Here is a 26,088-nt window from a genome sequence, read left to right as displayed (position 1 = left end):
TTTACCGAGCGTCCGGCAGGGGTCCTCTCGCTGCCAACCGGGCCTCTCGCGGCCAGCAGCTGCCCGCCGCCGCCCGAGGTAATCTCAGCCCCGCGGCCGGGGAGCCAGCTGGGAGGGGAAGGGGACAGCTGCAGCCCCGCTGCGCCCCGGGGAGGGGGAGGGGGCAGCGGGCCAGGGGCTGCGGGGCGGTGCCTCCGGGGCGCGATCGCCCCCCAGTACCCGCGGGCAGGGCGGCGTGGGGTGGGGCGGCAGGCTCCTGCAACTCGAGCTGAGGTCCCAGTTAAAAATACCCCCTTGCCCTGCCCTCCCCCTGCCCTGCCTGGCGGTGTCCTTCCGTCAGGGCCCAGCCCTCTTCACCCGAACGGGCGCCGGGCCCCTCCCTGGGGACAACTCTGCCTTCTACCAATTTGTCCTCCTTGCCGAGTTGGCCCCTGGCCTGCGGCGGGAGGGAGGGACGGGGAGACACCATGAGTAAGAGATAGTCAAAGAAGGAGCCTTAGCGATAAGAGAGATCAGAAAGGAAACGGGGAAGCAGCCCCAGGAGGAGGAGGAGAAGAAGGGAGGGAGGGACCAGGGAGGAGGGGAGGTGAAGGAGGGCGGGGAGGAGCGCTCTTCCTGGTTGGGCCCTGCCCTGAGCTGCCACCAAGGAAGCCAGCCGCGGGGGACCTCGGCGATCCCCTTAACTCCCCTCCCCCAGGTAAGGAGCTGGGTATCGGGCCTGAGACGGGCCGACCGGGGCCATTGTTGGAGGGCTGCTGTAGATCGGGCCCCCTGTCTGTGTCCTCTGCTTGCCTGAGTCAGGGGTGAAGGGTAGGGAGCACCAACACCACCCAGTCGCTCCTCCCGGCCAGTGCTCAGCCCTGTCTCCAGGAGTTGGGCTACTGGCCAGCGGGGCTGACCTCCCAGCCTTGTCTCACGGGTCTGGGGTGGAGACCCTCTGGGCCTGGAGTTCTCAGTTTTCAGCGAGGGGAAGGGAGCCAGTGAGCTAACTACTTGGCCTATCTAGGGAAGGGGGTTACAAGCAAGCCATCAGGGTCGGAGACCTTCCCCGGGGTCCTTGCACACACCTTCACAGCTCCTTGGGTTGGGACAGGGTCTCCGCCCTAACCTGTCCCCTAGTTGACCACAGAGCTGCCAGCCCAGGACAGTGAGAACGGGAAAAAGGAGAGGTGGTAGTAGTCAGTTAACTCGGGCCAGGGGGCATCCTTAGCCAGACTCTGGGACTTAGCAAGGTGGCTGAGTGCGCTGGGTTCGGTAAGAGGGGCAGTGAGGCAGGAAAACTGGGTTTGGATTCCAAAGGTGGACGGGGCAGAACAGCAGCCCTTGCAGGCAGCAGCGAGGTTCTATTTCTGGGAAGGTCTGGGTTCGGAGCAGGTCCCGCTGTCCCTCAGGATGGCGGAGGAGTTCATCACGCCCGTGTACTGCACCGGTGTGTCAGCCCAAGTGCAGAAGCAAAGGGCCAAGGAGCTGGGCTTGGGCCGCCATGAGAACGCCATCAAGTACATGGGCCAGGATTACCAGCAGCTGCGGGCGCACTGCCTGCAAAGTGGGGCCCTCTTCCGAGATGAGGCCTTTCCCCCAGTGCCCCAGAGCCTAGGCTTCAAGGAACTGGGCCCCAATTCTTCCAAGACCTATGGCATCAAGTGGAAGCGTCCCACGGTGAGAAGGGCCACCCTGGGTGGAATTCGGCTGACCCCCTCCTATCATGGGTGAGGAGTGGGCTGGGAATCGGCCTAGTGTTGAGTGGGGTCGGGGTGTCTGGGTACCAATTTTGAGAAGGAACTCCGGAGGGACAGGATCCTGTGTTTTGCAGGAGCTGCTGTCAAACCCCCAATTCATCGTGGATGGAGCCACCCGTACAGACATCTGCCAGGGAGCACTGGGTAGGCGCCCCCCCCCAGGGGTGGGGTTTGGGGTGTTTTTTCCATAGTAGTTCCCCATTCCCGCTCCTTTGGGCACTGCCCCAACTCCTCCCTCCTGCAAGCCCAGACAGGCTTTGCCTATCAGCACTAGTGCTGGTTTGCCCAGATTCCTGGCTCTTTTTCTGAGGGCAGTTGAGGGGCACCCCATCCAGGGAACCCCGGGTTATCCCCAACATGGGTACAAACACACCACCTCCCCTGGGCGGATCCACACAGCAGGCCTGACACCGGTCCTTTCCATCTCAGGGGACTGTTGGCTCCTGGCTGCCATCGCCTCCCTCACCCTCAATGACACCCTGCTGCACCGAGTGGTTCCCCATGGTCAGAGCTTCCAGGATGGCTATGCCGGCATCTTCCATTTCCAGGTGAAGGGTCCTGCACTCCCCCCAGGAGGAAAAGTATCAGGCACTGGGGGAGATGTGGAAGGATGACCCCGAGCACTGTAGAGATGGGATGGCCAGGGCCACACCCTGCGGGGGCAGCCCTCCCTCTGGAAGGTATTTGACCTCTCAGTGCCATCTTTGATCACTCAGGTGTGAACGGCCCTGCAGGTATTTCAGCTGGCATCTTCCTGGGTCAGACTGTGTTTAGTAGGGAGAAAGTGTTTTGAAGGATCTTTTATCCTCCACCCGGGCCTCAGTTTCCCCATCCGAAAAAGGAGTGTTCTGAAGATAATACGTGGTTGTCTCCACTGCTCAGTCTTGCATTTCCTAAATCCTGTGCGTTGTTAACGTCTGACAGAGTCTAGCAAAGACTCAGGATTAAGTCTGTTTAAACCACCTTTACAGTACCGTACTCTCTGGGTGAGGCGGTGGTGATGGGAAAAACACACCCCAGAAACTTTGGTTGAGGCCGCCCTGCCCTGGTGGTCCCAGCCATGCCTGGAGGTCTCCCTGAGTCTCCTCGTCCGGCGTAGTTAAGGGTCCCTGCATATCCTGGGCCACCTTGCCGGAGCAGCCACACCTGCCTGACTCGCGTCCGCAGGGGCGTGGATTCCCCACCTCCCCCGCCCCTTTTCCTCCATCCTCCAATCCACTCCTCCCCAGTCTCTGATTGGCCCATTCAAGGCCCCCTCCCGAGCCCGAGTTCCTTAAGCCCGCCTCGTCGCCTTCTCCCTTTGTTCTGGGCTGGCCCGGGTCACCGTCCTGGGCTCGGTTGGAAGCTTCTGGCCCTGGGCAGCCAGGGCCGAGCCCCACCCCTGCTTCTACCCCGCGCCCCCGCCCCTTGGCATCTCCGAACAAATCTCGTGATTGCAGGGACCAGCCCCTCCCATCCTGTGGTCAGAGGGTCTGGACGCCACATTGTCATCGCGCATCTCCCACCGGCTCCCACGCGCAGGCCTAGAGTGGGCAGGGAAGAGATGGAGAGCATGGCTTAAAAAGGGATTGTTTGGTGGTGGGACTCAGACCCGGGGGCTTTCCACCTCCGTACCTGAGGGGCGCCTTGTACCAGCTATAGATGATGCCTGCGTGATTTTAACTTTCCTGTCAAGGAGGCGCCGCTCCTCCCTGTCATGATTAGGAAAACTGAGGCTCAGAGAGGATAACTTACCTAGGACCATGTATCCTTTATAATCCCTCCATATCTTCAGGAGATTCAGTCCAGGGCTCTGTGGATAACAAAATCTACCCAAGTTCAAGTTCTTTATACAACAGTGTAGGAATGTTTGTAGATAATCCACACACATCCGGGCATGGTGACGCACGCCTCTGATCCCCGTACTCAGGAGGCAGAGGTAGGAGAATACCTGTGAGTTCGAGGCCAGCCTGAGACTACATAGTGAATTCCAGGTCAGCCTGGGTTAGAGGGAAACCCTACCTCGAAAAACCAAAAAACCAAACAAACAAAAACCCCACACACCCGAGACTACATAATGAATTCCAGGTCAGCCTGGGCTAGAGTGAGACCCTACCTCAAACAAACAAACAAACAAACAAACACACAAAACCCACACATATCCTCCTGTATGAGGTGTCTCTAGGGCAGAAGATAGAGTTCTGTTGGTACAGCATTTCACTAGCATTCATGAGACCCTGGGTTTAATACTCAGTTTAAAAAAAAAAAAAAGACCATAGTGGTGGCACACACCTTTAAACCCAGCATTTGGGAGGCAGAGGTGAGTGATCGTGTTTGAGGTCAGCCTGGACTAGAGTGAGACCCTTCCTCAAAAAAAAGAAAAAGGAAAAAATCCGGGCGTGGTGGCGCACAAATCCCAGTACTTAGGAGGCAGAGGTGGGAGGATTGCTGTGAGTTCAAGGCCACCCTGAGACTACATAGTGAATTCCAGGTCAGCCTGAGCTAGAGCGAGACCCTACCTCGGAAAACCAAAACAAGAAAGAAAGAAAAATAATAATAATGTAGGGGCGGGGAGTTTGGGAGCCATTTCTGCATGATTATACCTAATACAATGGAAATGTCAGGTCGATAATTGTTATGCTATATTGTTTAGGGAATAATGACAAGAAACGTATTTGTACATGTTAAATATAGATGCAGTTTTTGCACGTGTATGTGTATGGGTGCACGTGTGTACTTGTGTTCGTATGTGTGGGTACGCAAGTGAGGGTGGAGCTCAGGCCTGGGAAACCCCAAGCAAGTGCTCAGAGCGTCCCCTCCCCCACAGCTGTGGCAGTTCGGGGAGTGGGTGGACGTGGTCGTGGATGACTTGTTGCCCACCAAGGACGGGAAGCTGGTGTTCGTGCACTCCGCTCAGGGCAACGAGTTCTGGAGTGCCCTGCTCGAGAAGGCCTACGCCAAGTGAGTAGGGACCACGGGGACAGCTCCAGCCCCCCGGGGGTGGGTGCTCCAGGCCCTCTTACCTGGGCCTGCTTGATGCCACAGCACTGACCTGGAGCTGCCCGCAGGGTTAATGGCAGCTACGAGGCTCTTTCGGGGGGCAGCACCTCGGAAGGCTTTGAGGACTTCACAGGCGGGGTCACCGAGTGGTATGAGCTGCGGAAGGCACCGAGTGACCTCTACCAAATCATCCTCAAGGCACTGGAGCGAGGCTCCCTGATGGGCTGCTCCATAGACGTGAGTGTGACACCCCGACCCTTAACCCAAAGCTCCTCTGATAGCCGACCCCTCCCCTCAACCCTAGTCTCCATCCTCAAACCACGCCCCCTTCCGGCCTTCACTCTATGCGCCTGGATGCTCACCCAGACCCATCCATCACTTCCCCCTGCTTGCTTACCTTTATGTGCAGTGTCCTGTGCCCCAGACTTGTGTTGAATTCACTATATAGTCTCAAACTCGCAGCGATCCACCTACCTCTGCCTCCACGCCCGGCTTTTTTTTTTTTTTTTTGAGGTATGGTCTCACTCTATCCCAGGCTGACCCGAAACTCATTCTGTAGCCCCCAGTCTAGCCTCAGACTCACAGGGCTTCTCCTACCTCAGACTCTTGACTACTGGGATTAAAGGCCTGTGCTACCTCACCCATCTTTTCTTTCCTCATTTCATTTATTTTTTTTTAACTTTTTTGTTGTTGTTGTTGTTTATTTATTTGAGAGCAACAGAGAGAGAAAGAGTGAGAGAGAAAAAGAGAGAGGATGGGTGCGCCAGGGCTTCCAGCCACTGCAAACGAACTCCAGACGCGTGCGCCCCCTTGTACATCTGGCTAACGTGGGTCCTGGGGAATCGAGCCTCGAACCGGGGTCCTTAGGCTTCACAGGCAATCATTTAACCGCTACGCCATCTCTCCAGCCCATTTCATTTATTTTTATTTATTTATTTGAGAGAGAGGGAGAGAGAATGGGCATGTCAGGGCCTCCAGCCACTGCAAAGGAACTCCAGATACATGTGCCCCCTTGTGCATCAGCCTTACATGGGTCCTAGAAAATCCAGCCTGGGTCTTTTGGCTTTGCAGGCAAATGCCTTAACCGCTAAGCCATCTCTCCAGCCCTCTCTTCTCATTTCTGAGGACTATCCAGTGCACCAGCCTCCAGTGTGTTCCCATCGACTGCTAGCCCCGCCCTCCCTCTCCTCTCTGCTCTCACCTTGTCTGCCTCTTCCCCTGACCACCTCCAAACCTCCCTGATCCTTACTTAATGTGACACACTGCTCTGTCTGGAGAGTGACCTCTAGTAGCTGTGCTTCCAGTTTAAATGAGTGAGTTTATTAAGTATAATCAAGAATTAGTAAAAGAACAGGGGCCAGGGACATGTCTCTGTGGCTGAAAGTGCTCAACGTGCAAGCTCGAGGGGCCTGCATGCAACAGCCTGAGTTTGCAAGCAAGCCCCTCTAACCACTGAGCAATTTCTGTAGCTGGACAGTTTGATCCCCAGCACCCATGTAAACAGCTGGGTGTGGCCCACCCAATGCCTGTTAACTGTGAGGAACCGAGAGAGAAGAATGGTTGGGACTCACAAGTTAACCAGTCTAACTGAAAAACAAACAGACAAAAAAATGACAGTTCCAGGTCCAGTGAGAGAAACCAGCTGAATGAAATAACATACATGAGTGATATAGCTGAACACCTAATGTTATGTGGCCTCCATATGTGGGCACACAGAACACATGCATCTGCACACACACACACCACACATACATACATGTAAAAAATAAAATAAAAAGCCGGGTGTGGTGGCGCACACCTTTAATCCCAGCACTTGGAGACAGACAGGTAGGAGGATCGTCACGAAATAAGGCCACCCTGAGACTACATAGTAAATCCAGGTCAGCCTGAGCTACAGTGAGACCCTACCTTGAAAAAAACAACAACAACAACAAAAAAGTAAGCTGGGCATGGTGGCGCACACCTTTAATCCCAGCACTTGGGAGGCAGAGGTAGGAGGATTGCTGTGGGTTCAAGGCCACCCTGAGACTACATAGTGAATTACAGGTCAGCCTGAGCTAGAGTGAGACCCTACCTCGAAAAACCAAAAAAAAAAAAAAAAAAAAAAAGTTGGGCTAAAGAGATGGCTTAGTGGTTAAGGCGCTTGCCTGTGAAGCCAAAGGACCTAGGTTCAGTTCCCTAGTACCCATGTAAACCAGATGTACAAAGGGGCACATGCGTCTGGAGTTTGCAGTGGCTAGAGACCCTAGCATGCCCATTCTTTCTCTGTCTCCTCTTTCTCTATATCTATCTCTGTTTGCAAATAGATAAATAAACATTTAAAAAATAAAAGTTAAGGGCTGGAGAGATGGCTTAGCGGTTAAGCGCTTGCCTGTGAAGCCTAAGGACCCCGGTTCGAGGCTTGGTTCCCCAGGTCCCACGTTAGCCAGATGCACAAGGGGGCGCACACGTCTGGAGTTCGTTTGCAGAGGCTCGAAGCCCTGGCGCACCCATTCTCTCTCTCTCCCTCTATCTGTCTTTCTCTCTGTGTCTGTCGCTCTCAAATAAAGAAATAAATAAATAAAAATAAAAATAAAAGTTGAAGGCTGTGAATGGTGGCACACACAATTAATCCCAGTACTTGGAGGCAGAGGTAGTAAGATCACTGTAGTTTCAGGCCAGCCTGGGCTAGAGTGATACCCTACCTCAACAACCCCCCCACAAAAAAAAGATAAAATAGCAAGCAACAGATAATAAAACATCTCATCAGATACAACATCTAGTAGAAATGACAGGAAGCCTCCCCAAGGGGAGGAAGTTATACCAGGGACCCTTGATTGGGACTCTACCCAACTGTTTCAGGAAGGCTTCTCACATCATTTTTATTTCTTTTTATCCTTTTTTAATCTTTCGAGGTAGGCTCTCACTCTAGCCCAGGCTGACCTCAAACTCATGGTAATCCTCCTACCTCACCTTCTTGAGTGCTGGGATTAAAGATATGTGCTACCACACTCAATTTCTCTAGTAATTTCTGCTGGATGTTGTGAGTATCTAGTTTGACATTCTATTATTAATCTGCTGCTTACTATTTGATGTTTTAGTGTTTTGTTTTGTTTTGTTTTGTTTTGTTTTTTTTCCTGAGGTAGGGTCTCACTCTAGCCCAGGCTGACCTGGAATTCACTATGTAGTGCCAGGATGGCCTTAAATTTATAGCAACCCTCCTACCTCTGCCTCCCGACTGCTTTGGTTAGAGGCATGCGCCACCACACCCAGCCTTGGTCTTTTACTTTTTGATATGCAGGGGGAAGGGAGATGTACTAGAATCTTTTGCAGCTGCAAACAAACACCAAATTCTTGTGCCAATTTTTGCATCTGGTATTAACATGGGTGGTTGGGGAATTGAACCTAGGCTAGCAAGCTTTTCAACTAAGCGCTTTTAACAACCAACCTCCGGTATTTTATTTTATTTTATTTTATTTTATTTTATTTTATTTTTTTATTTTATTTTATTTTATTTTATTATTTTATTTTATTTTATTGAGGTAGGGTCTCACTTTAGCCCAGGCTGACCTGGAATTCACTATATAGTATCAGGGTGGCCTTGAACTCACAGCAATCCTCGTACCTCTTCCTCCTGAGTGCTGAGATTAAAGGAGCACAACACCATGCCCAGCTACCTATTTATTTAAAAATGAGGGGGAGAGGAAGAGGCAGATAGAGAGAGAATGAATGTAGAGCCTCCAGCCACTGCAGATAAACTCCACCTTGTGCATCTGCTTATGTGGGTTCTGGGGAATCGAACTTGAGACCTTTGGCTTTGCAGGCAAGTGCCTTAGCCACTAAGCAATCTCTTCAGCCCTCTGGTCTTTTAGTTTTGCTTGCGACATGCTTAAGAAACTTACTCACTGGAAATTGCAAGCACTGCTATTGTGGATCATAAACACTCTTCCAGCATCGCTACACTCCTCAACCCTGACCTGAGCCCCTTGACCTCTTCCAATTGCCTCCATCCTGTCTTTCCCTCTTGCTTGCCCCTTCACTGAGTTCCTCTGGGGCACATGCCTGACTGCCACGTGTGCACATGCACATTCACACAATGTGACCAGTCCTCTGGCCAGTAGCAGTGTCAGTGGGGTGCCCGGGCTTCCTCCCAAGGGAGGCATTAGTGGATGCCTGGGTTTCACCCAGTGACAGCCGCTTCTATGTGTGAGGATGAACTGGACAGGATCCAGGACCCTGGCTGCCACTCCCAACAACTGTTGTATGTGTGCAGGAGGGACCGCTCCTGGAGAGGAGCACTGACCAAAGTGCATGTCTATGTTGTTTCCTATAGATCTCCAGTGTCCTGGACATGGAAGCCGTCACTTTTAAAAAGCTGGTGAAGGGCCATGCGTACTCCGTGACAGGTGCCAGGCAGGTACTGCACTGGGTGGGCCTGTGCCTGCAGAGTTGTTCCCACCGGACACTTGTCCTTCCATCTCTGGCATCTGACCAGGGTGATGGGAGGTGCTCGCTCCTCTTTGGACCTCATGACCTGGAGCAGTCACGCTGAGATGTGTATTGATGTTTACCCGTGCTTGCCCTGACTAGCTCTAGCTCCTGTGCACGGCTGCCTCCCTAGGCTCTAAATGCCTGGAGGACAGACTTCAGGGCACATTGGCTGTGGGCCCTGCTGAGTATTGAACAGGGCAAACTGATGGGGGAGGCAGATCAGGATGGGATGTCAAAGTGCATGGCAATGACACGGGCTCTGGGGACAGGTGAACTACCGAGGACAGATGGTGAGTCTCATCCGGATGCGGAACCCCTGGGGCGAGGTGGAGTGGACCGGAGCCTGGAGCGACAGGTGAGGGACGGGCACTGGGTACTGGCTGGGAGGATTGGGGAAGCCCGCAGGTATTCCTAACATTTTTACTTGAGGCTTTGCGAGCCAGGGGTGGATTTAGGATTGAGCAGAGGGGCTCACCTTGTGTTTTTGATTTTAAGGGTTAGCCCTGACACAGTCCAGGCTGGGGGGATCTGGGCCAACCTTTGGATATAGCCAAGGCATCCGACCTGGCCCTAATAAGACAAACCTCTGGCTGGGCATGGTGACTTACGCCTATACTCCTAGCATTTAGGAAACTGAGGCAGGAGGATCACCATGAATTTGAGGCTAGTCTAGGCTACATAGTGAGTTTCAGGCCAGGCTGGGCTACAGAGTCTCAAAACAACAACAACAAGGAAAAGACAGTTCCATGGAATGGGGTGCACAGGGCTGGCCCCTATGTAGCCTCTTGACCTGGGCTGTGGGAAGACATGCCAGGGAAGACAAGGCCCAGAGACAGAAGTCAGGCGGGACAGTGCTCTGTGGCCCTGGCAGTGCCCTGCTCCCCACAGCTCCTCCGAGTGGAACAACGTGGACCCCTATGAACGGGAGCAGCTGCGGATCAAGATGGAAGATGGGGAGTTCTGGTGAGCTCCCCTTCCCTCCCTCCCATCCTCCTTGCCCCCAGCCCATGCCTGGACGATGTGGTTCACCCGTGTATTGGGTCTCCAGGATGTCATTCCGAGATTTCATGCGTGAGTTCACCCGTCTGGAGATCTGCAATCTCACCCCCGATGCACTCAAGAGCCGGACAATCCGCAACTGGAACACCACCCTCTATGAGGGCACCTGGCGGCGGGGGAGCACCGCGGGGGGCTGCCGGAACTACCCAGGTGACCTGATCCCAGTGGCTGGCTTGGGCACGTGGGGGTTGGGGCAGGACTTGGGGTGAGGCATGTCACCTCACTGGACCTGGTTCCTTACTTGTAAGGCAGAGCTGGTCATGCCTGCGAAGCTCTCCAATTCATTTGAAGAGCACAGTCTCAACCACCCTTGTCATTGCTAAAGTGCCACATTGGGAGGGAGGGCATGTAGCTCAGCTGGTAGCGCCTAGCATGCACAAGGGCCTAGGTTCATTCCCCAGCACCCCATAAACTGGGCGTGATGGCACACAGCTGTGATCCCGGTACTTGAGAGGAGGGAGCAGGAGGACCAGAAGTCTAAGGCTAGGCTACCTGAGACCCTGTGTCAACGAATGAATGAATGAATGAGTGAGTGAATAAATTTTAAAAAGCCACCCTGGACTTGCTGCCTTGGACCTTACACTAGGTGCTAATAAGGGGGAAAGTCCGACTACTTTTCTGTTGTTTCCCCTCCTTCCAGGAGCCCTTGTATCCTTTCCCACCAGCCTTCTCCCTGTCCTCTTTTTTTTTTTTTTTAATTATTTATTTATTTATTTGAGAGCGACAGACACAGAGAGAAAGACAGATAGAGGGAGAGAGAGAGAATGGGCGTGCCAGGGCTTCGAGCCTCTGCAAACAAACTCCAGACGCGTGCGCCCCCTTGTGCATCTGGCTAACGTGGGACCTGGGGAACCGAGCCTCGAACCAGGGTCCTTAGGCTTCACAGGCAAGCGCTTAACCGCTAAGCCATCTCTCCAGCCCCTCTTTCTTCTTCTTTTTTTTTTTTTTTTTTTTTAAGGTAGGGTCTCACTTTAGTTTAGGCTGACCTGGAATTCACTATGTATATAGTTTCAGGGTGGCCTTGAACTCACAGCTATTTTGTAGGCAAGAGCCCTAGCTGCTAAGCCATCGCTCCAGCTTTGAGTTCTCACTTTACTATTCTCCCCCCACCATACACACCCCCAGCCCCTCCCATATAGCCTAGGCTGGCCCAGAACTTCTTATGTAACCAAAAATGGCCTTGAACTCCTGATCCTACTACCTCCCAGGTGCTGGGATTCATGTGCACCGCCCACCCAGTTTTACATGGTGCTGAACAGCAAGTCTAGGGTTTTGTGCATGCTATACATGCACTTTACCAACTGAGCTACATCTCCAGCCCTCTTACGCAGTTCTCTCTCTCTCTCTCTCTATTCATATATATGTGTACGCCAAGGTGTACATGCACGTGTGTGGAGGGAGGCCAGAGGCTAATATAAGGTGTCTTTCTCTCCTCTCCTCTCCTCTCCTCTCCTCTCCTCTCCTCTCCTCTCCTCTCCTCTCCTCTCCTCTCCTCTCCTCTCTTCTCCTCTCCTCTCCTCTCTTTCCCTTCTCTCCCCTCCCCTCCTCTCCGCTCCTTTCTCCTCTCCTCTTCTTTTCTTTTTTTGGACATAGGGTTTCGCTGTAGCTCAGGCCGACCTGGAATTCACTATGTAGTCTCAGGCTGGCCTTGAACTCACTGCAATCCTCCTACCTCTGCCTCCCAAGTGCTGGGATTAAAGGCGTGTGCTACCACGCCTGGCTGAGTCATCATTTTTTACCCCCTGTGCTGAGGACCAGGGCTGTGGGCTTTCTAGGCAAGTGCTCTTCCACTAAACTAAATCCCCAACCCCTTGAGTCATCATTTTAATCTTATCCCTGCATATATCCAGTTTCCTGCCCCTCCTCTCTGCCCTTGTCATCCAGCACAACCACAGTCCTAGTTGAACCCTGCTCTCCACTGGCTCAGTAGATTGTGGTTGGAGAGAAATCACACAACTGAGGTGGTATTTTCCTTGTAACTTCACAGCCACAAACCTCTAATGAGTGCCTTGCATGGGTCTTGCCATTCCGCTACGAGTTAGTAACTTCCCACTCTTTCCTCCACCTCTCTATTTTCATCTGTGCTTCACTGATGTGTGTTTGTGGTGTGTATGTGTGAGTGTGTGTGTGTGTGTGTGTGTGTGTGTGTGTGTGTGTCTATGGGCACACATGTCAGAGGACAACCTTGGAGATGTTGGTCCTTGCCTTCCACCTTAAGACCATTTGCTTCTGGGAACACCAGACTGGCTGGTCCTGCAAGCTTCCAGATTCTCCTCACTCTGCTTCCTGTGGCCATAGGTGTATTAGAATTACAGACATTTGCAGCTTTTCATGTGAGTGTTGGGGATCTTTGCATTTAATTGAATGTGTTGGTGCATGCCTTAATCCCAGCATTTGGGAGGATCAGTTGAAGGACAGTTTTAGTTATAGAGCATGTTTGAGGGCAGCCTGGGCTACATGAAGCCCTGCCCCCCCCAAAAAAAAATTTAAAAAAAAACAAACAGGGCTGGAGAGATGGCTTAGTGGTTAAGACATTTGCCTGCAAAGCCAAAGGACCCCAGTCCTATTCTCTAGGACCCATGTAAGCCAGATGCACAAGGGGGCTCATGAGTCTGGAGTTCCTTTCCAGTGGCTGGAGTCCCTAGTGCTCTCTCTCTCAAATAAACAAACAAACAAACAAACAAAATATTTTTAAAATTTGGTTTTAAAAAAAAAGGGGGGGCCATGGTGGTGCACACCTTTAATCCCAGCACTCGGGAGGTAGAGAGGTAGGAGGATCATCATGAGTTCGAGGCTACCCTGAGACTACATAGTGAATTCCAGGTCAGTCTGGGCTAGAGCAAGACCCTACCTTGAAAAACAAAACAAAACAGAAGAACAGTGACAAAAAATAAGCCCCCCCCCAAAAAAAAAAAGAAAAAGAGGGAGGGCTGGAGAGATGACTCAGTGGTTAAAGGCACTTGCTTGCAAAGCCTGGGTTTGATTCTCCAGTACCTGCGTAAGCCCAGATGCACAAAGTGGTCTCCATACCCATGTAAATCCAGATGCATGAAGTGGCATATGTCTGGCATTTGTTTGCAGTGGAAGAAGGCCCTGGAGTGCCTATTCTCTCTCTCTAATAAATTAAATTATTTTGTTGTTTTGTTTTTTGAGGTAATGTTTCACTCTAGCTCAAGCTGACCTGGAATTCACTATGTAGTCTAAGGCTGGCCTCAAACTCATGGTGATCCTCATACCTCTGCCTCGCAAGTGCTGGGATTAAAGGTGTGTGCCACCATGCCCACCTTAAATTCTTTTTTTTTTTGGTTTTCCGAGGTAGGGTCTCACTCTGTCTCAGGCTGACCTGGATTTAACTACGTAGTCTCAGGGTGGCCTCGAACTCACAGCGATCCTCCTACCTCTGCCTCCTGAGTGCTAGGATTAAAGGCGTGCGCCACCATGCCCGGCTTCTTTTTTCTTTTCTTTTCTTTTCTTTTCCTTTTTTTTGGTTTTTCAAGCTAGGGTCTCACTTCAGCTCAAGCTAACCTGAAATTCACTAATTAGTCTCAGGGTGGCCTTGAACTCACAGTGATCCTCCTACCTCTGCCTCCCAAGTGCTGGGATTAAAGGCATGTACCACCATGCCCAATATTTAATTTTTTTTGTTAGGTAGGGTGTTGCTCTAGCCTAGGCTGACCTAGAATTCATTATGTAGTCTCAGGCTGGCCTTAAACTCATGGTGATCCTCCTACCTCTGCTTCCTGAGTGCTAGGATTAAAGGCATACGCCACCATGCCTGACACAGGTATAATTTTAATTTTGTTTTGTTTTGTTTTCCAGGCCGGGTCTTAGTCTGTAGCTTCAGGCTTGCCTTGAACTCATGGTGATCCTTCTACCTCTGCCTCCTGGCTGGGAGTTGTAATTTTAAAAAAGACGCCACTAGATTGGGCATCCCTAACAACTTCCAAAACCTGAAACTTTTTGAGTGCTATTATGATATTACAAATGGAAAATTCCACATCTGACACCGGCTTGAGATCAATATGCAAATTAAATATTTTTTTAAAAAATTAAAAGTAATAAAACAGAAAGGAAAGGGGAGGGCAAGAGAGACCTCCACATACAAAATATCTCAGAGCCCACTTCCAGATCCCCTGTCTATCTCTGATCTGCTTGCATGCATCTGTGTCTGTCCCTGCTGCCTCCCTACCTGGGATAGTGGGCTGGCCCTGTACTCAAGAGTCCATTCTCCCTCCTCTCTGAAAGCGTTTTACACCTTCATCCTTCCTCGCCTGTGCTATTATGGAAAATCCCCCCTGCCTTAAACAATGCGGCTCTCCCGAACCACTTCTCCACCCATGTCTCTGTTCTTCAAAGCAGGATTGCTGAGGAATCGTCACACTGCCTGTTTCCTTCCTGGGGCTTTGACTTGGCCGCATCCACCCCGCCCCACCCTGGCTTTGTGCTCCTGTCCTGCACCCTCTGCTCTCAGCAAGACTACGTGAGATTCTGTCTCAAAACAGAAACAAAACAAGGCAGCCAAGTGTCATGTGTCACTTGAGATTTGTTCCTAGGTGTACTGTCATTTGTAGTACAGGTTGAACATTCCTTACTCTTGTACCAGAATTGGTTCAGTTTGTGCACTTTTGGATCTTGAAATATTTGTATGTATGTATATGTAATGAAATATGTTAAGATGAACTTCATTTGCACTTTATGGATTCCTTAGCTGCTAAGCCATCTCTCCAGCCCAAAATGTATGCTTTAGTTTTGTTTTGGTTTTTCAAGGTAGGCTTTTGCTCTAGCCCAGGCTGACCTGCAATTCACTCTGTAGTCTCAGGGTGCCCTTGAACTCATGGTGATCCTCCTACCTCTGCTTCCCAAGTGCTGGGGTTAAAGGTGTGCACTACCACGCCTGGTTTATATATTCCTTCTTTACATATATAGCTGGAAGGTCATTTGTCTACGGTACTGTTAGTCCACTTGCATGTTGATCTCAAGCCAGTGTCAGATGTGGAATTTTCCATTTGTAATATCATAATAGCACTCAAAAAACTTCAGGTTTTGGAAGTTGCTAGGGATGCCCAATCTAGTAGTGTCTTCTTTAAAATTACAACTCCCAGCCAGGAGGCAGAGGTAGAAGGATCACCATGAGTTCAAGGCAAGCCTGAAGCTACAGACTAACAAAACAAAACAAAATTAAAATTATACCTCTGTGTCAGGCATGGTGGCATATGCCTTTAATCCTAGCACTCAGGTAGCAGAGGTAGGAGGATCACCATGAGTTTAAGGCCAGCCTGAGACTACATAATGAATTCCAGGTCAGCCTAGGCTAGAGCTACACCCTACCTAAAAAAAAAAAAAAAAAAAGCTGGAGAGATGGTTTAGCAGTTAAGGCTAACACACTTGCCTACAAACCCGAAGGACCCAGGTTCAATTTCCCAGAACCCATGTAAGCCAGATGCACAAGATGGCACATGCATCTGGAGTCATTTGCAGTGGTTGGAGGTCCTAGCATGCTCATTCTCTCCCTCCCTCTCTCTGCCTCTTTCTTTCTCAAATAAATAATTAATAAATAAGTAAATATACCTCTAAAGTTATATTTACTAAGACAATAGCATGCAGTTAACCTTAAATTTTTTTTTTTTTTTTGGTTTTCAATTTTTGACTTCACTATGTAGTCTCAGGGTGGCCTTGAACTCATGGCAATCCTCTTACCTTTTCCTCTAAGCTCTGGGCTTATAGGAGTGTGCCACCACCTGGAGAATTGAACCTGGGGCCTTAGATTTCAAAGGCATGCGCTTTAACAGAGAATGGGCATGCCACTGCAAATGAACTCCAGATGCATGCACCCCCTTGTGCATCTGGATTATGGGAGTCCTGAATGCCTGAACCATTAAGCCATCTCTCCAGCCCCTCTTTTCTTTTCTTTTCTTTTTTTTTTTTTCAAGGTAAAATTTCACTCTAGCCCAGGCTGACCTGGAATTCACTATGTAGTCTCAGGCCTTGAACTCATGGCAATTCTCCTACTTCTGCATCCTGAGTGTTGGGATTAAAGGCATGTACCACCACGCCCAACTATTTTTTATTTATTTATTTAAGAGAGAGAGAATGGGCACACCAGGGTCTGCAGCCAGTGCAGATGAACTCCAGATGCATGCACCATCTTGTGCATCTGGCTTTACTTGGGTACTGAGGAACTGAACCTGGGTCCTTAGGCATCACAAGCAAGTACCTTAACTGCTAAGCCATCTCTCCAGCACCTATTTTATTTTTTATTTATTTTTATTTTTAAACTTTATTTTTATATTTTCATTTATTTATTTGAGAGAGAGAGAGAGAAAGAGGCAGAGAGAGGGAGACAGAGAATGGGCATGCCACTGCAAATGAACTCCAGATGCATGCACCCCCTTGTGCATCTGGATTATGGGAGTCCTAAATGCCTGAACCGTTAAGCTATCTCTTCAGCCCTCTTATTGGTTTTTCCAAGGAGGGTCTAGCTCTGACCCAGGCTGGCCTGGAATTCACTATGTAGTCTCAGGGTAGCCTCCAACTCCTGGCAACCCTCCTATTTCTGCCTCCTGAGAGATGGGATTAAAGGCATGCACCACCATGCTTGGCTCTCCTTTTTTTTTTTTTTTTGTCTTTATTTATTTATTTCAGAGAAGGGGGGAGAGAGAGAGAATTGGCGCACCAGGGCCTCAGCTACTGCAATCAAAGTCTGGATGCTTCCACCACCTAGAGGGCATGTGCTTGCCTCAGTTTTGTGCATCTGGCTTACGTGGGATCTGGAGAGTTGAACATGAGTCCTTAGGCTTCACAGGCAAGCACTTTAACTGCTAAGCCATCTCTCCAGCCGCCCCCCCTACTTTTTTTGATAGGGTCTCATGTAGTCTAGGCTAGCTTCTAACTTGCTATGTAGTCAAGGCTTACCTTTTCCTGATCTTCTTGCCATCACCTCCCAAATTCTAGAATTATAGGCATGAACCACCACACCTGGCTAATTTGTGCCTTAAAAAGGAGTTCTGGGGCTGGAGGGATAGCTTAGCAATTAAGGCACTTGTCTGCAAAGCCAAAGGACCCAGGTTTGATTCCCCAGGACCCATGTAAGCCAGATGCACAAGGTGGCATATTCATCTAGTCATTTGTAGTGGCTGGAGGCCCTAGTGTGCCCGTTTGCTCTCATCTCTTCTTGCTCTCTCTCTCTTTCTCTCTCTCCCTCTTGAAAATAAACAGATAAGTAGATAGATAGATAGATAGATAGATATTAAATGTATTTTTAAAAAAGAAAGAAAAGGAGTTATGCACCAACACTTGGTTATTTTAGTAAAAATACTTACAGCTGGGCATGATTACAAACATGTTCTAGAACTTGACAGGCAGAGGGAGGAGAGTCAAGGGTTCAAGGCCACCCTGGAATACACAGGACTCTGTCTGAGAATAAATTCCAGGGGCAGAGGAGATGGCTCAGCAGTTAAAGGTGCTTGCTTGCAAGGCCTGCAAGACTGAGTTCAATTTCCCAGTACCTAGTACTCAGCTCACTTACCATGTTCCCAGACCAACTCCCCTTACTTTGCTTTTTCTTTTCCTGTTTGGCTTTTTGAGGTAGGGTCTCGCTGGAATTCATTATGTAGTCTCAGGGTGGCCTCAAGCTCACCGTGATCCTCCTACCTCTGCCTCCCCAGGGCTGGGATTAATGGCCTGCACCATCACACCGGGCTCTACTTTGCTTTTTCTGAACCCAAGGCCTGAGCATGCTAGGCAAGCCCTGTGCCACAGAGCTCATTCCCTGGCCGGTCCAGCTTGCCCCTCCTCCTGGAATGCAAGTCAGGGGACGCTGTCTATCCCCTCTGCTTTCCCGTCACCTGACACACAGGGACGTTTAGTGATATTTGTTGAATAGACATGGGGTGTGGCTTGGGGGACGCTGCCCTGCCCTGACTCACCCTCAACTCCTTTCTGGCCGCAGCCACCTTCTGGGTGAATCCCCAGTTCAAAATCCGGTTAGAGGAGGTGGACGACGAAGACGACTATGGGAGCCGCGAGTCCGGCTGCAGCTTTGTGCTGGCTCTCATGCAGAAGCACCGCCGCCGCGAGCGCCGCTTCGGCCGGGACATGGAGACCATCGGCTTCGCGGTGTATGAGGTGAGCGTGGCCGGTGCCCAGCCTCCCCCACCCAGCGAGCATCCGCCAGGGGGCGCCCGAGGCCGCCGCTCCCTCCGTGCATCCCCAGCGCCTGGGAAGGGGACATCCGAGGCCACCGTGTCCTACCCAGGGAGATGCTGTTCCAGGCCTTTTGTGATTATACCTCTGAGTCCTGCAGCGCCTCCCCCCGGCTTAAGATGGTGCCAGAAACTCCTGCCAGAGTGAAGGGAGGCCATAGCTTTATCCCACACCTAGAAGCCCTGGCAGCAGATGGGTGTGGGTCTCTGAAGTCCCTGAGCGTTGAGACACTGCCATGGGTCATCTGACCCCGAGTGGAATCCTAGGGCATGGCAGGAACAGAGACCCTGGCCTGATCCTCTCTCAGGTGGAAGGGCAGGTGTGGGTCCCCTGTCTCCTATCCAGTCATCCCTTCCTTCTGTTCTAAGTACTCAGGACCTCTGCCCAGCATGCACCGTGCTCCAGCCCCTAAAACAACCATGATTCTCTTTTCTTTCTTTCTTGCAGGTCCCACCAGAGGTAGGTGTGGCTCCCGACTCAAGTGCTTTACCAGCCCCCAGAACTCACCAGCCCGGTGGGATCCAGAAGGGAGGAACATAATGTCAGCCCTGTCCCACAGTAGAGAGCCACCTTCTCACTGTCTGAACAGTGCTCCCCACCACCCGGAACTTGCTCATCAGGCAGAATGGTCATTGCACTCTTGAGGGCCAGAGCAGGTAGTGAGGTCTGGATTTGAACCCAGGTCTTAAGAGCTTCACCCAACATACACACTCCAGGCTCTCTCTGTCTTGCTGTAAGTGCCGAGGAAGCACTAACCAGGAGTAGACTGGAGGGATAGTTAGGCGCAGGGTGTAGCTGGGCTAGGTGGTCTGTACCCTTGAGCAAATTGCTTAACCTCTGATCCCCCAAGGTTATGGTTAACAAATGGATCTTCCTAGATTTGTGTGGGGTACAATGCAGTCATCCCAGCAAGTGGGAAGTGAAGGCAGAAAAATCAGGAGTTCAAGGTCATTCTCAGTTTACATAGTTTGAAGCCAGCTTGGGCTACAAGAGACCATGTCTGGAAACATGAAAACAAGACGACGTGAGCCTAACAGCATTGCCAAAGCTCCAAGGAATAATATTAATACTGCTGGGCGTGGTGGCGCACACCTTTAATCCTAGCCCTCAGGAGGCTCAGGTAGGAGGATCATCGTGAGTTCAAGGCCACCCTGGAGAATACAGAGTGAATTCCAGGTCATCCTGGCCTAGAACGAGACCCTACCCTGACAAAGACTACTACTTAAATGACGTCGCAGATTTAGAGGGAGGGTACTAGTGATGGACCCTAGGGCCTTGAACATGCCAAGCAAGTGCTATACCACAGAGCTTTAGCCCCAGCCCACATCAGTTTTGTTTTTTTTTTTTTTAACCTGCATTTAGGTTAGACACCCACAGTTTACAGCTAAGGAAATCAAGTTACAATAACCTGGGTCATGCAGGCTGTGAGTGGAGGAATGGTGACCTGCTCTCCAGTCCCCCACGTGGGACTTGCAGCCTGAGGTCTGGGCCTGGGTGTGGGGCAGCTCCCGTGGGTAGATTGAGTGGGCACTGCAGCCTGCTGCCTCCTTCCTCCTGCTAGCTGGTGGGCCAGCCGGCTGTGCACTTGAAGCGTGACTTCTTCCTGGCCAACTCCTCTCGGGCACGCTCGGAGCAATTCATCAACCTGCGGGAGGTCAGCACCCGCTTCCGCTTGCCGCCTGGGGAGTACGTGGTGGTGCCCTCCACCTTCGAGCCCAACAAGGAGGGTGACTTTGTGCTTCGATTCTTCTCAGAGAAGAGAGCTGGGACTGAGTGAGTCATGGACTGAGAGCCCCTCCCCCGCTTTTACCCCACAACCCTCCCAGTCTCCCTCTAACTGGCCCCCTTTCTCCTCACTCTGCAGGGAGCTGGATGACCAAATCCAGGCCAACCTCCCTGATGAGGTGAGTGGGCTCTCCCTTCCCCCAGGTGTGTGATGGGGACCTGAGTATCCTGTCTCCAAGGTTCCAGCCAGTAGGACTGAGCACCCCTTAGAGTAATATTAGATCCTGTGTAGTGGCACATGCCTTAATCCCAGCAGAGGTAGGAGGATCGCCATGAGTTTGATGCCACCCTGAGACTGTAGAGTGAATTCCAGGTCCGCCTGAGCTAGAGTGGGTGAGACCCTACTTCAAAAAAACAAGACAAGAAACACAAGGAAAGAAAGAAACAAAGAAAGAAAAGAGTAACACTAGTCTCTTGTTTGCCCAGCACTTCACAGTTTGCAAAGGACTTGTGATAACAACGTACTGTATCTGCTTATCACCCTTCCTCCCTATAAACACTTCATCTGGATCACCCAAACTTTTCATCACCTAACTGACCTGTACCCATCATTTAAACCCCAAGGGTCCTAAGCAGAGAGTAGATCCCCTGTTTACAGGTTAGGAGAGTGAGATCCAGGGGGATGAAGAGATGGTTTAGTGGTTAAGGCACTTGCCTACAAAGCCCAAGGACCCAGGTTCAACTCCCCAGATCCCACGTAAAGCCAGATGCAAAAGGTGGCGCATGTGTCTGGAGTTTGTTTGCAGTGGCTAGAGGCCCGGTGTGCCCATTCTTCCTCTCCGTCTCTCTGGCCCACAAATAAAATAAAATAAAACAAGGAAGAGTGAAGTCCAGACAAATGAAGTGACGTATAGCCATGAGTGTTCTTACCACTCCAGCAGCTGTTCCCGTGGACACAGGCAGGGCAAGGGCACCCCCTAACCTATTATTCTCTCTCTCTCTCTTTTTGGGTGCAGCAAGTGCTGTCAGAAGAGGAGATTGATGAGAACTTCAAGGCTTTGTTCAGGCAGCTGGCAGGAGAGGTAGGCTGAGGTCCTGGGGGGGCGGTGAGTGGGGTGGGGAAGGGGATCCCCGTGGATGCCGTTCTCTCTCTTCCTAGGACCTGGAGATCAGCGTCAAGGAACTGCAGACCATCCTCAACAGGATCATCAGCAAACGTGAGCCCCCAGACAAGCCACTCTCACTCCATGTGCTGTCCCCAAGTTTTCCAAGTGTCAGAGTACAGGCTGAACCCCACACCTTGGTCTGTGTGGCCTAGTTGAGCCCAGCGCACCACCATATCCACCCCAGACTCCTCACGTATCCTGTCCCACCCAGTTCCCCTGCCTGACCTCTGTGTCCTCGGGGGATTAGTCGGGTAGACAGTCCAGGCCAAGAGGCTTGGAGAGCAGTTTCACACCCAGATGCATACAGCGGAAGGCAGTTGCCCCAGCTGTCCCTGTTTCTAGCCGTTACTGTACATGGGGACCAGCGGGCCCGTGGTTTGCTGCATCTGACCTTCATTCACATACTTCTCTCAGCCCTGGACCTCTCTCCTGCCCTACCCTGCAGGCAAAGCTTCCCTAACCCTTCCCAGCCTGCAACCAGCCCCTGCCTATCCTCTTTCTACTTAATTTCTTTCACCTCTGTTCAGCACTTGCTTCATTGGGCTAAGCATTGTTTTTTTTTGTTGTTGTTGTTTGTTTTTTTGGTTTTTCAAGGCAGGGTCTCGCTGTAGCCCAGGCTGACCTGGAATTCACTATGTAGTCTCAGGGTGGCCTTGAACACTCGGTGATCCTCTGCCTCCCGAGTGCTGGATTAAAGGCGTGCACCACCACGCACAGCATACTTTACAATTTCTGATGATGATAATGCTATGATCCGCTTGCAGTGGGTAGACTGTACCCCCACAGAGCTCCCAGCATAGGGCAGGCACAGGAAGATCTGTAGGTCGAGATGCTGGAACTGTTTCTTCTTACAGACAAAGACCTGCGGACCAAGGGCTTCAGCATAGAGTCGTGCCGCAGCATGGTGAACCTCATGGATGTATCCTCTCCTTGGCTTTTGTCTCTCAGTGGGGTTTAAACTCAGAGGTGGAGGTATGAGCGAGACAGTGGGTCATTGTTCCAGAAGCAGTGCAGAAAATGCAACACGGCTAAGAAGACGCGGATGCTGCAGGGCCCTACGTTCAAACACTTCCTGGATAGCTTCCAGTTGACGAAGTGGGGAAATGGGGGCAGAGGTCCTGTATCAAGCGTAAATGGAGCAAGGCCTAGGTCTCCCATGAACCCTGTGGTTGGCCCCTTCCCAGCCTATCCTACTGCAGCCATTCCACAGAACACCTGCCGTGGGCTCATTGCATGTGGCTGTGGCTGCTTCTCTCCTCCGAACCATCTTGCTTTCTCCACAGCCTGTCTCTCTCTCTCCTCCCCACTTGTCCCCTCTCACATGCCTTCTCTAAGCTTGGCAGTTTTCTTCTTAACCGCTTCCCAGCGTGATGGCAATGGGAAGCTGGGCCTGGTGGAGTTTAACATCCTATGGAACCGGATCCGAAATTACCTGGTATGTGGTGTCCTGGCTGGGCCCTCCTGTCCCCCGGTGGCCTTGGTGGCACAGCATGGCCCTGCCTGGCTGTCCCAGCCCTGCGCCCACATGTCCTCCTCCTCCTCCTTCACCCGCACTGGGGGTGGGCAGGAAGAGCCGAAGACTCGGCCTGGCCCTTACCCTCTGTCCTCCTTCCCAGTCCATCTTCCGCAAATTTGATCTGGACAAGTCAGGCAGCATGAGTGCCTATGAGATGAGGATGGCCATCGAGTCTGCAGGTGAGACCCAGTGGTACCTGTAGGGCCAGGACCCATGGCCCCACTGCCCCTGTGCCCCAGGCTAACAGGGTTCTGACCCACCTGGCTGACCTTGGACCTGGGGGAAAGGTGCTGGGTGCAATGTGGTTACTTAGCTAAGCTCTTACCAGCATTCCTTCCCATCCTCCCATTGCAGCCTAACAAAGATAGGGCTTTTTATTATCCCCATTATGCAGATGAGGAAAGTGAGACTCAGAACACCTGGCTGAACTTAGGCCACGCAGCTAAGGTGGGCCAGCCAGGGAGGCTTCAAGCCTCCAGTCAAAGGTGCAGGCCTCATTCATACCAGCCCACTTAAGGACGAGTCCAAGGCATTTGGAAGAAAGTTAACCAGACCCCTGGACCCTCTGTGGCTAGCTCCTGATATCCTGGGGTGACTTGGGTGTGATGCTCCCCTCTGGGCCTGGCCCTCACTTGCCCAGTCCTCTCCCTGAAGAGGAAGGACCCAGCACCCTGCCTGGACCACACCCTCCCCTCCCCTGGCTGGCCGCACCTGCTCCAGCCCTCCCTCGTCTTCCCTCTCTCTACCTAGGCTTCAAGCTCAACAAGAAGCTCTATGAACTCATTATCACTCGCTACTCTGAGCCTGACCTGGCCGTGGACTTTGACAACTTCGTGTGCTGCCTCGTGCGGCTAGAGACCATGTTCCGTGAGTGCCCCAAAGCAGTTCCACCTTTCTATGGTGTTCCAAGCGTGGCCTTATGAGCTGGTGGGAGAGATGGGGGCAAAGAGCCGATGCCCACCGTGAAGTGGGCATGTACGAAGGCTGGTGTGTGTGGGCAGCGGTGATGACCTCTACTTGGATAGTTGGTCACCTGGGGGATTGAGTGCGTGGAGTGTGGGGGTGGGGGGTTCTCTGGGCAGGAATCTTCCCAGCTTGAAGGAGGGCATGGGAGATGAGAAGCAGTCCCGCTGTATGTGACTGTCGCACAGAGTTCCCAACTCTCACTCATCTTTTCTTGAACACACAGGGTTTTTCAAATCCCTGGACACAGATCTGGATGGTGTCGTGACCTTCGACCTGTTTAAGGTGGGACTGTTCCCCACTCCACTCCCCATGTCCTCCCATCTTTCCTGGGCGAGAGCCTCAGAACCAGCCCTCAAGGCGGGGCCTTTGTCCTGGAAGTTGTAGTCAGGGCTTTGAGGGCCTAGGGAGAGATAAAGAGGGGAGGCCGAGCCCCTGGAAACCCCCGTAGGAGCAAGCGGAGCTTCCGCAGGGAGGGGTGAGATGGTGGTGGGTGAGCCACGGAGTCCGGGCTGGACCCTGTCTAAATGAGGAGGGAGGCCTTCGTGGCTAACCGTGGTGCCACTGGTACTGCCCCTGTGACCTGTCTACCCTTTCCCTGCAGTGGTTACAGCTGACCATGTTTGCATGAGGCCAGGACTTGGCTTCCCTTGCTGCACCCTCCCTTTTCTCTTCTGCCAAGCCACGCCTTCCTGCCGCACCAGACCACTGACCACGTCAGCTGCAAGTGCCTTCCTTGGAGCAAGAAGGCATCCTCATCTTCTTGTCGCCTCTCCTCCCCACTGCCGCTGCTCACCTGCTCTGGGCAGAGCTGTGGGGCCTTCCCTGCCTCTGTGGCCAGGGACTCAGAATGGACTCCCTGGACCCACCCATGGCACAACCAGGAAGGCAGCTCTGTGCTTATTTCTGCCTTGGGGCTTCCCCACCCCAGCATCCTGATGTGTCGCCTGCCGTTACTTCAGAGGCCAGGCCTTCTGCTGATCCCCGACCAGACCTCACCTGCAGACTTTATAACCACTAGCCCAACTCACTCTGCATCCAGGTGTTCAAGCCTCCTCCCCACCGGGGTAGTGACCGAGGTGACCTGTGCCTTTCGGTGAAAAAGCTAAGGTCCCCTCTGCCCTGGAGTCCCCCGCTCCCTCCTTTTACGTACCCAACAGAAGCTGCCCAGGCTGGAGGGGCTCAGGCTCTCCTTCCTTCCTCCTCCCCTTTTTTATATGGGTGATTTTAAATGGAACTCTTCAGGGACTGGTGTACTGGTTAGGGAGAACCAGAGGCACTGGGGGGTGGGGTGGGGAAGTCCCATGTTTCTGTGCAGAAAACACTCAATAATAATAATAATAATAATAGCCCCATATCTGTCTCTGGAGTGTGATTCACCCAAAAGAGCACCAGCAAGCCTTGGCCCATGTGTACCATGCAGTTTCATGCCTGTCCCTGCTGGAGACTGGTCACTGGGTGTGGCCCCCTCTGGCCCTGGGAGGTAGAAGAGGATCAGGTCTAGGGCCTAGGCACAGGGACAGGAACAGGGTGGTACCAGTGAGGGTCCAAGTGGCTCAGCTGGTCCTATATACCCTCTTTGAGGCCTGATCCTTGCCTTCCTTTCATAAGTCCACCTCACAGGCTCCAGATGAAACCCAAGCCTCTACCTAGTCCAAACCTAACCCCCTAGGAAGCTTCCCAGAGAACACAGCTTCCTTTATGGGCCACAGAGGACCCTGTGACCCAGACACCTGCAGCTTACATAAGCTGCTCCAGTTTCTGCTGCCCTTGTTAACAGAGATGACAGTGGCCTGAGGTGAGGGTGGGGGAGTGAGGCAGAGCCACCACCTAGGACAGAGGTTGCCTGGAGCAGGTGGAGATTGAGGCACCCAGGCTGAAGGCGAAGCTCGCTTGGTAGTGTTTGCTTAGAATGCATGAGGCCTTGGGTTCAACCTCCAGCACCACATAGAACTAGGTGTGGTGGTACATATATAGGTCTGCCATTCTAGCACTTGGGAAGTGGAGGCAGGAGGATGAGACGTTCAAGGTCATCCTCTGTTACATAATAAGTTTAAAGCCAGTTTGGGGTACATGAGAACCCTGTCTCAAAAAAGAAAGTGGAGGGGGGAGTGCTGGAGAGATGGCTTAGCAGTTAAGAGCTTGCCTGTGAAGCCTAAGGACCCCAGTTCGAGGCTTGATTCCCCAGAACCCACATTAACCAGATGCACAAGGGGGCGCATACATCTGGAGTTCATTTGCAGTGGCTGGAGGCTTTGGGGTGCCCATT

General features: G+C 51.9%; 1 protein-coding gene across 2 annotated transcripts; it reads left to right on the top strand.

Annotated features, from left to right (window-relative positions):
- On the top strand, positions 1-25,180 carry Capn1 (calpain 1). Of its 2 annotated transcripts, none has more exons than XM_004656658.2 (22): positions 1-78; positions 1,392-1,659; positions 1,814-1,883; positions 2,169-2,287; positions 4,546-4,679; positions 4,787-4,955; positions 9,031-9,114; positions 9,458-9,543; positions 10,077-10,151; positions 10,237-10,397; positions 18,196-18,371; positions 18,897-18,908; positions 20,011-20,222; positions 20,314-20,353; positions 21,191-21,256; positions 21,334-21,391; positions 22,195-22,259; positions 22,707-22,775; positions 22,957-23,035; positions 23,607-23,723; positions 24,046-24,104; positions 24,424-25,180. In XM_004656658.2, the coding sequence occupies exons 2-22, from the start codon at positions 1,393-1,395 to the stop codon at positions 24,448-24,450; spliced, it is 2,145 nt and encodes a 714-aa protein (XP_004656715.1). In that variant the 5' UTR covers positions 1-78; position 1,392; the 3' UTR covers positions 24,451-25,180. The 2 variants fall into 2 exon arrangements, with proteins under 2 accessions (XP_004656715.1, XP_045011496.1); XM_045155561.1 differs by lacking the exon at positions 1-78 and adding an exon at positions 575-697 and having other exon boundaries at positions 24,424-25,179.
- The last annotated feature ends 908 nt before the right edge of the window (positions 25,181-26,088 follow it).

This window comes from Jaculus jaculus, chromosome 1 (assembly GCF_020740685.1).
Source record: "Jaculus jaculus isolate mJacJac1 chromosome 1, mJacJac1.mat.Y.cur, whole genome shotgun sequence".
Taxonomy (NCBI): Eukaryota; Metazoa; Chordata; class Mammalia; order Rodentia; family Dipodidae; genus Jaculus; species Jaculus jaculus.
This window is presented reverse-complemented; position numbering and strand designations above follow the sequence as displayed.

What these genes read in the sequence shown, in the direction of transcription:
- Capn1 (XM_004656658.2), top strand. Translation starts at nt 1,393, where the DNA reads ATGGCGGAGGAGTTCATCACGCCCGTGTACTGCACCGGTGTGTCAGCC. An exon ending in CATCTGCCAGGGAGCACTGG is followed by an intron (nt 1,884 to 2,168) that starts GTAGGCGCCCCC and finishes TTTCCATCTCAG; the next exon opens with GGGACTGTTGGCTCCTGGCT. An exon ending in GGGCTGCCGGAACTACCCAG is followed by an intron (nt 10,398 to 18,195) that starts GTGACCTGATCC and finishes TTCTGGCCGCAG; the next exon opens with CCACCTTCTGGGTGAATCCC.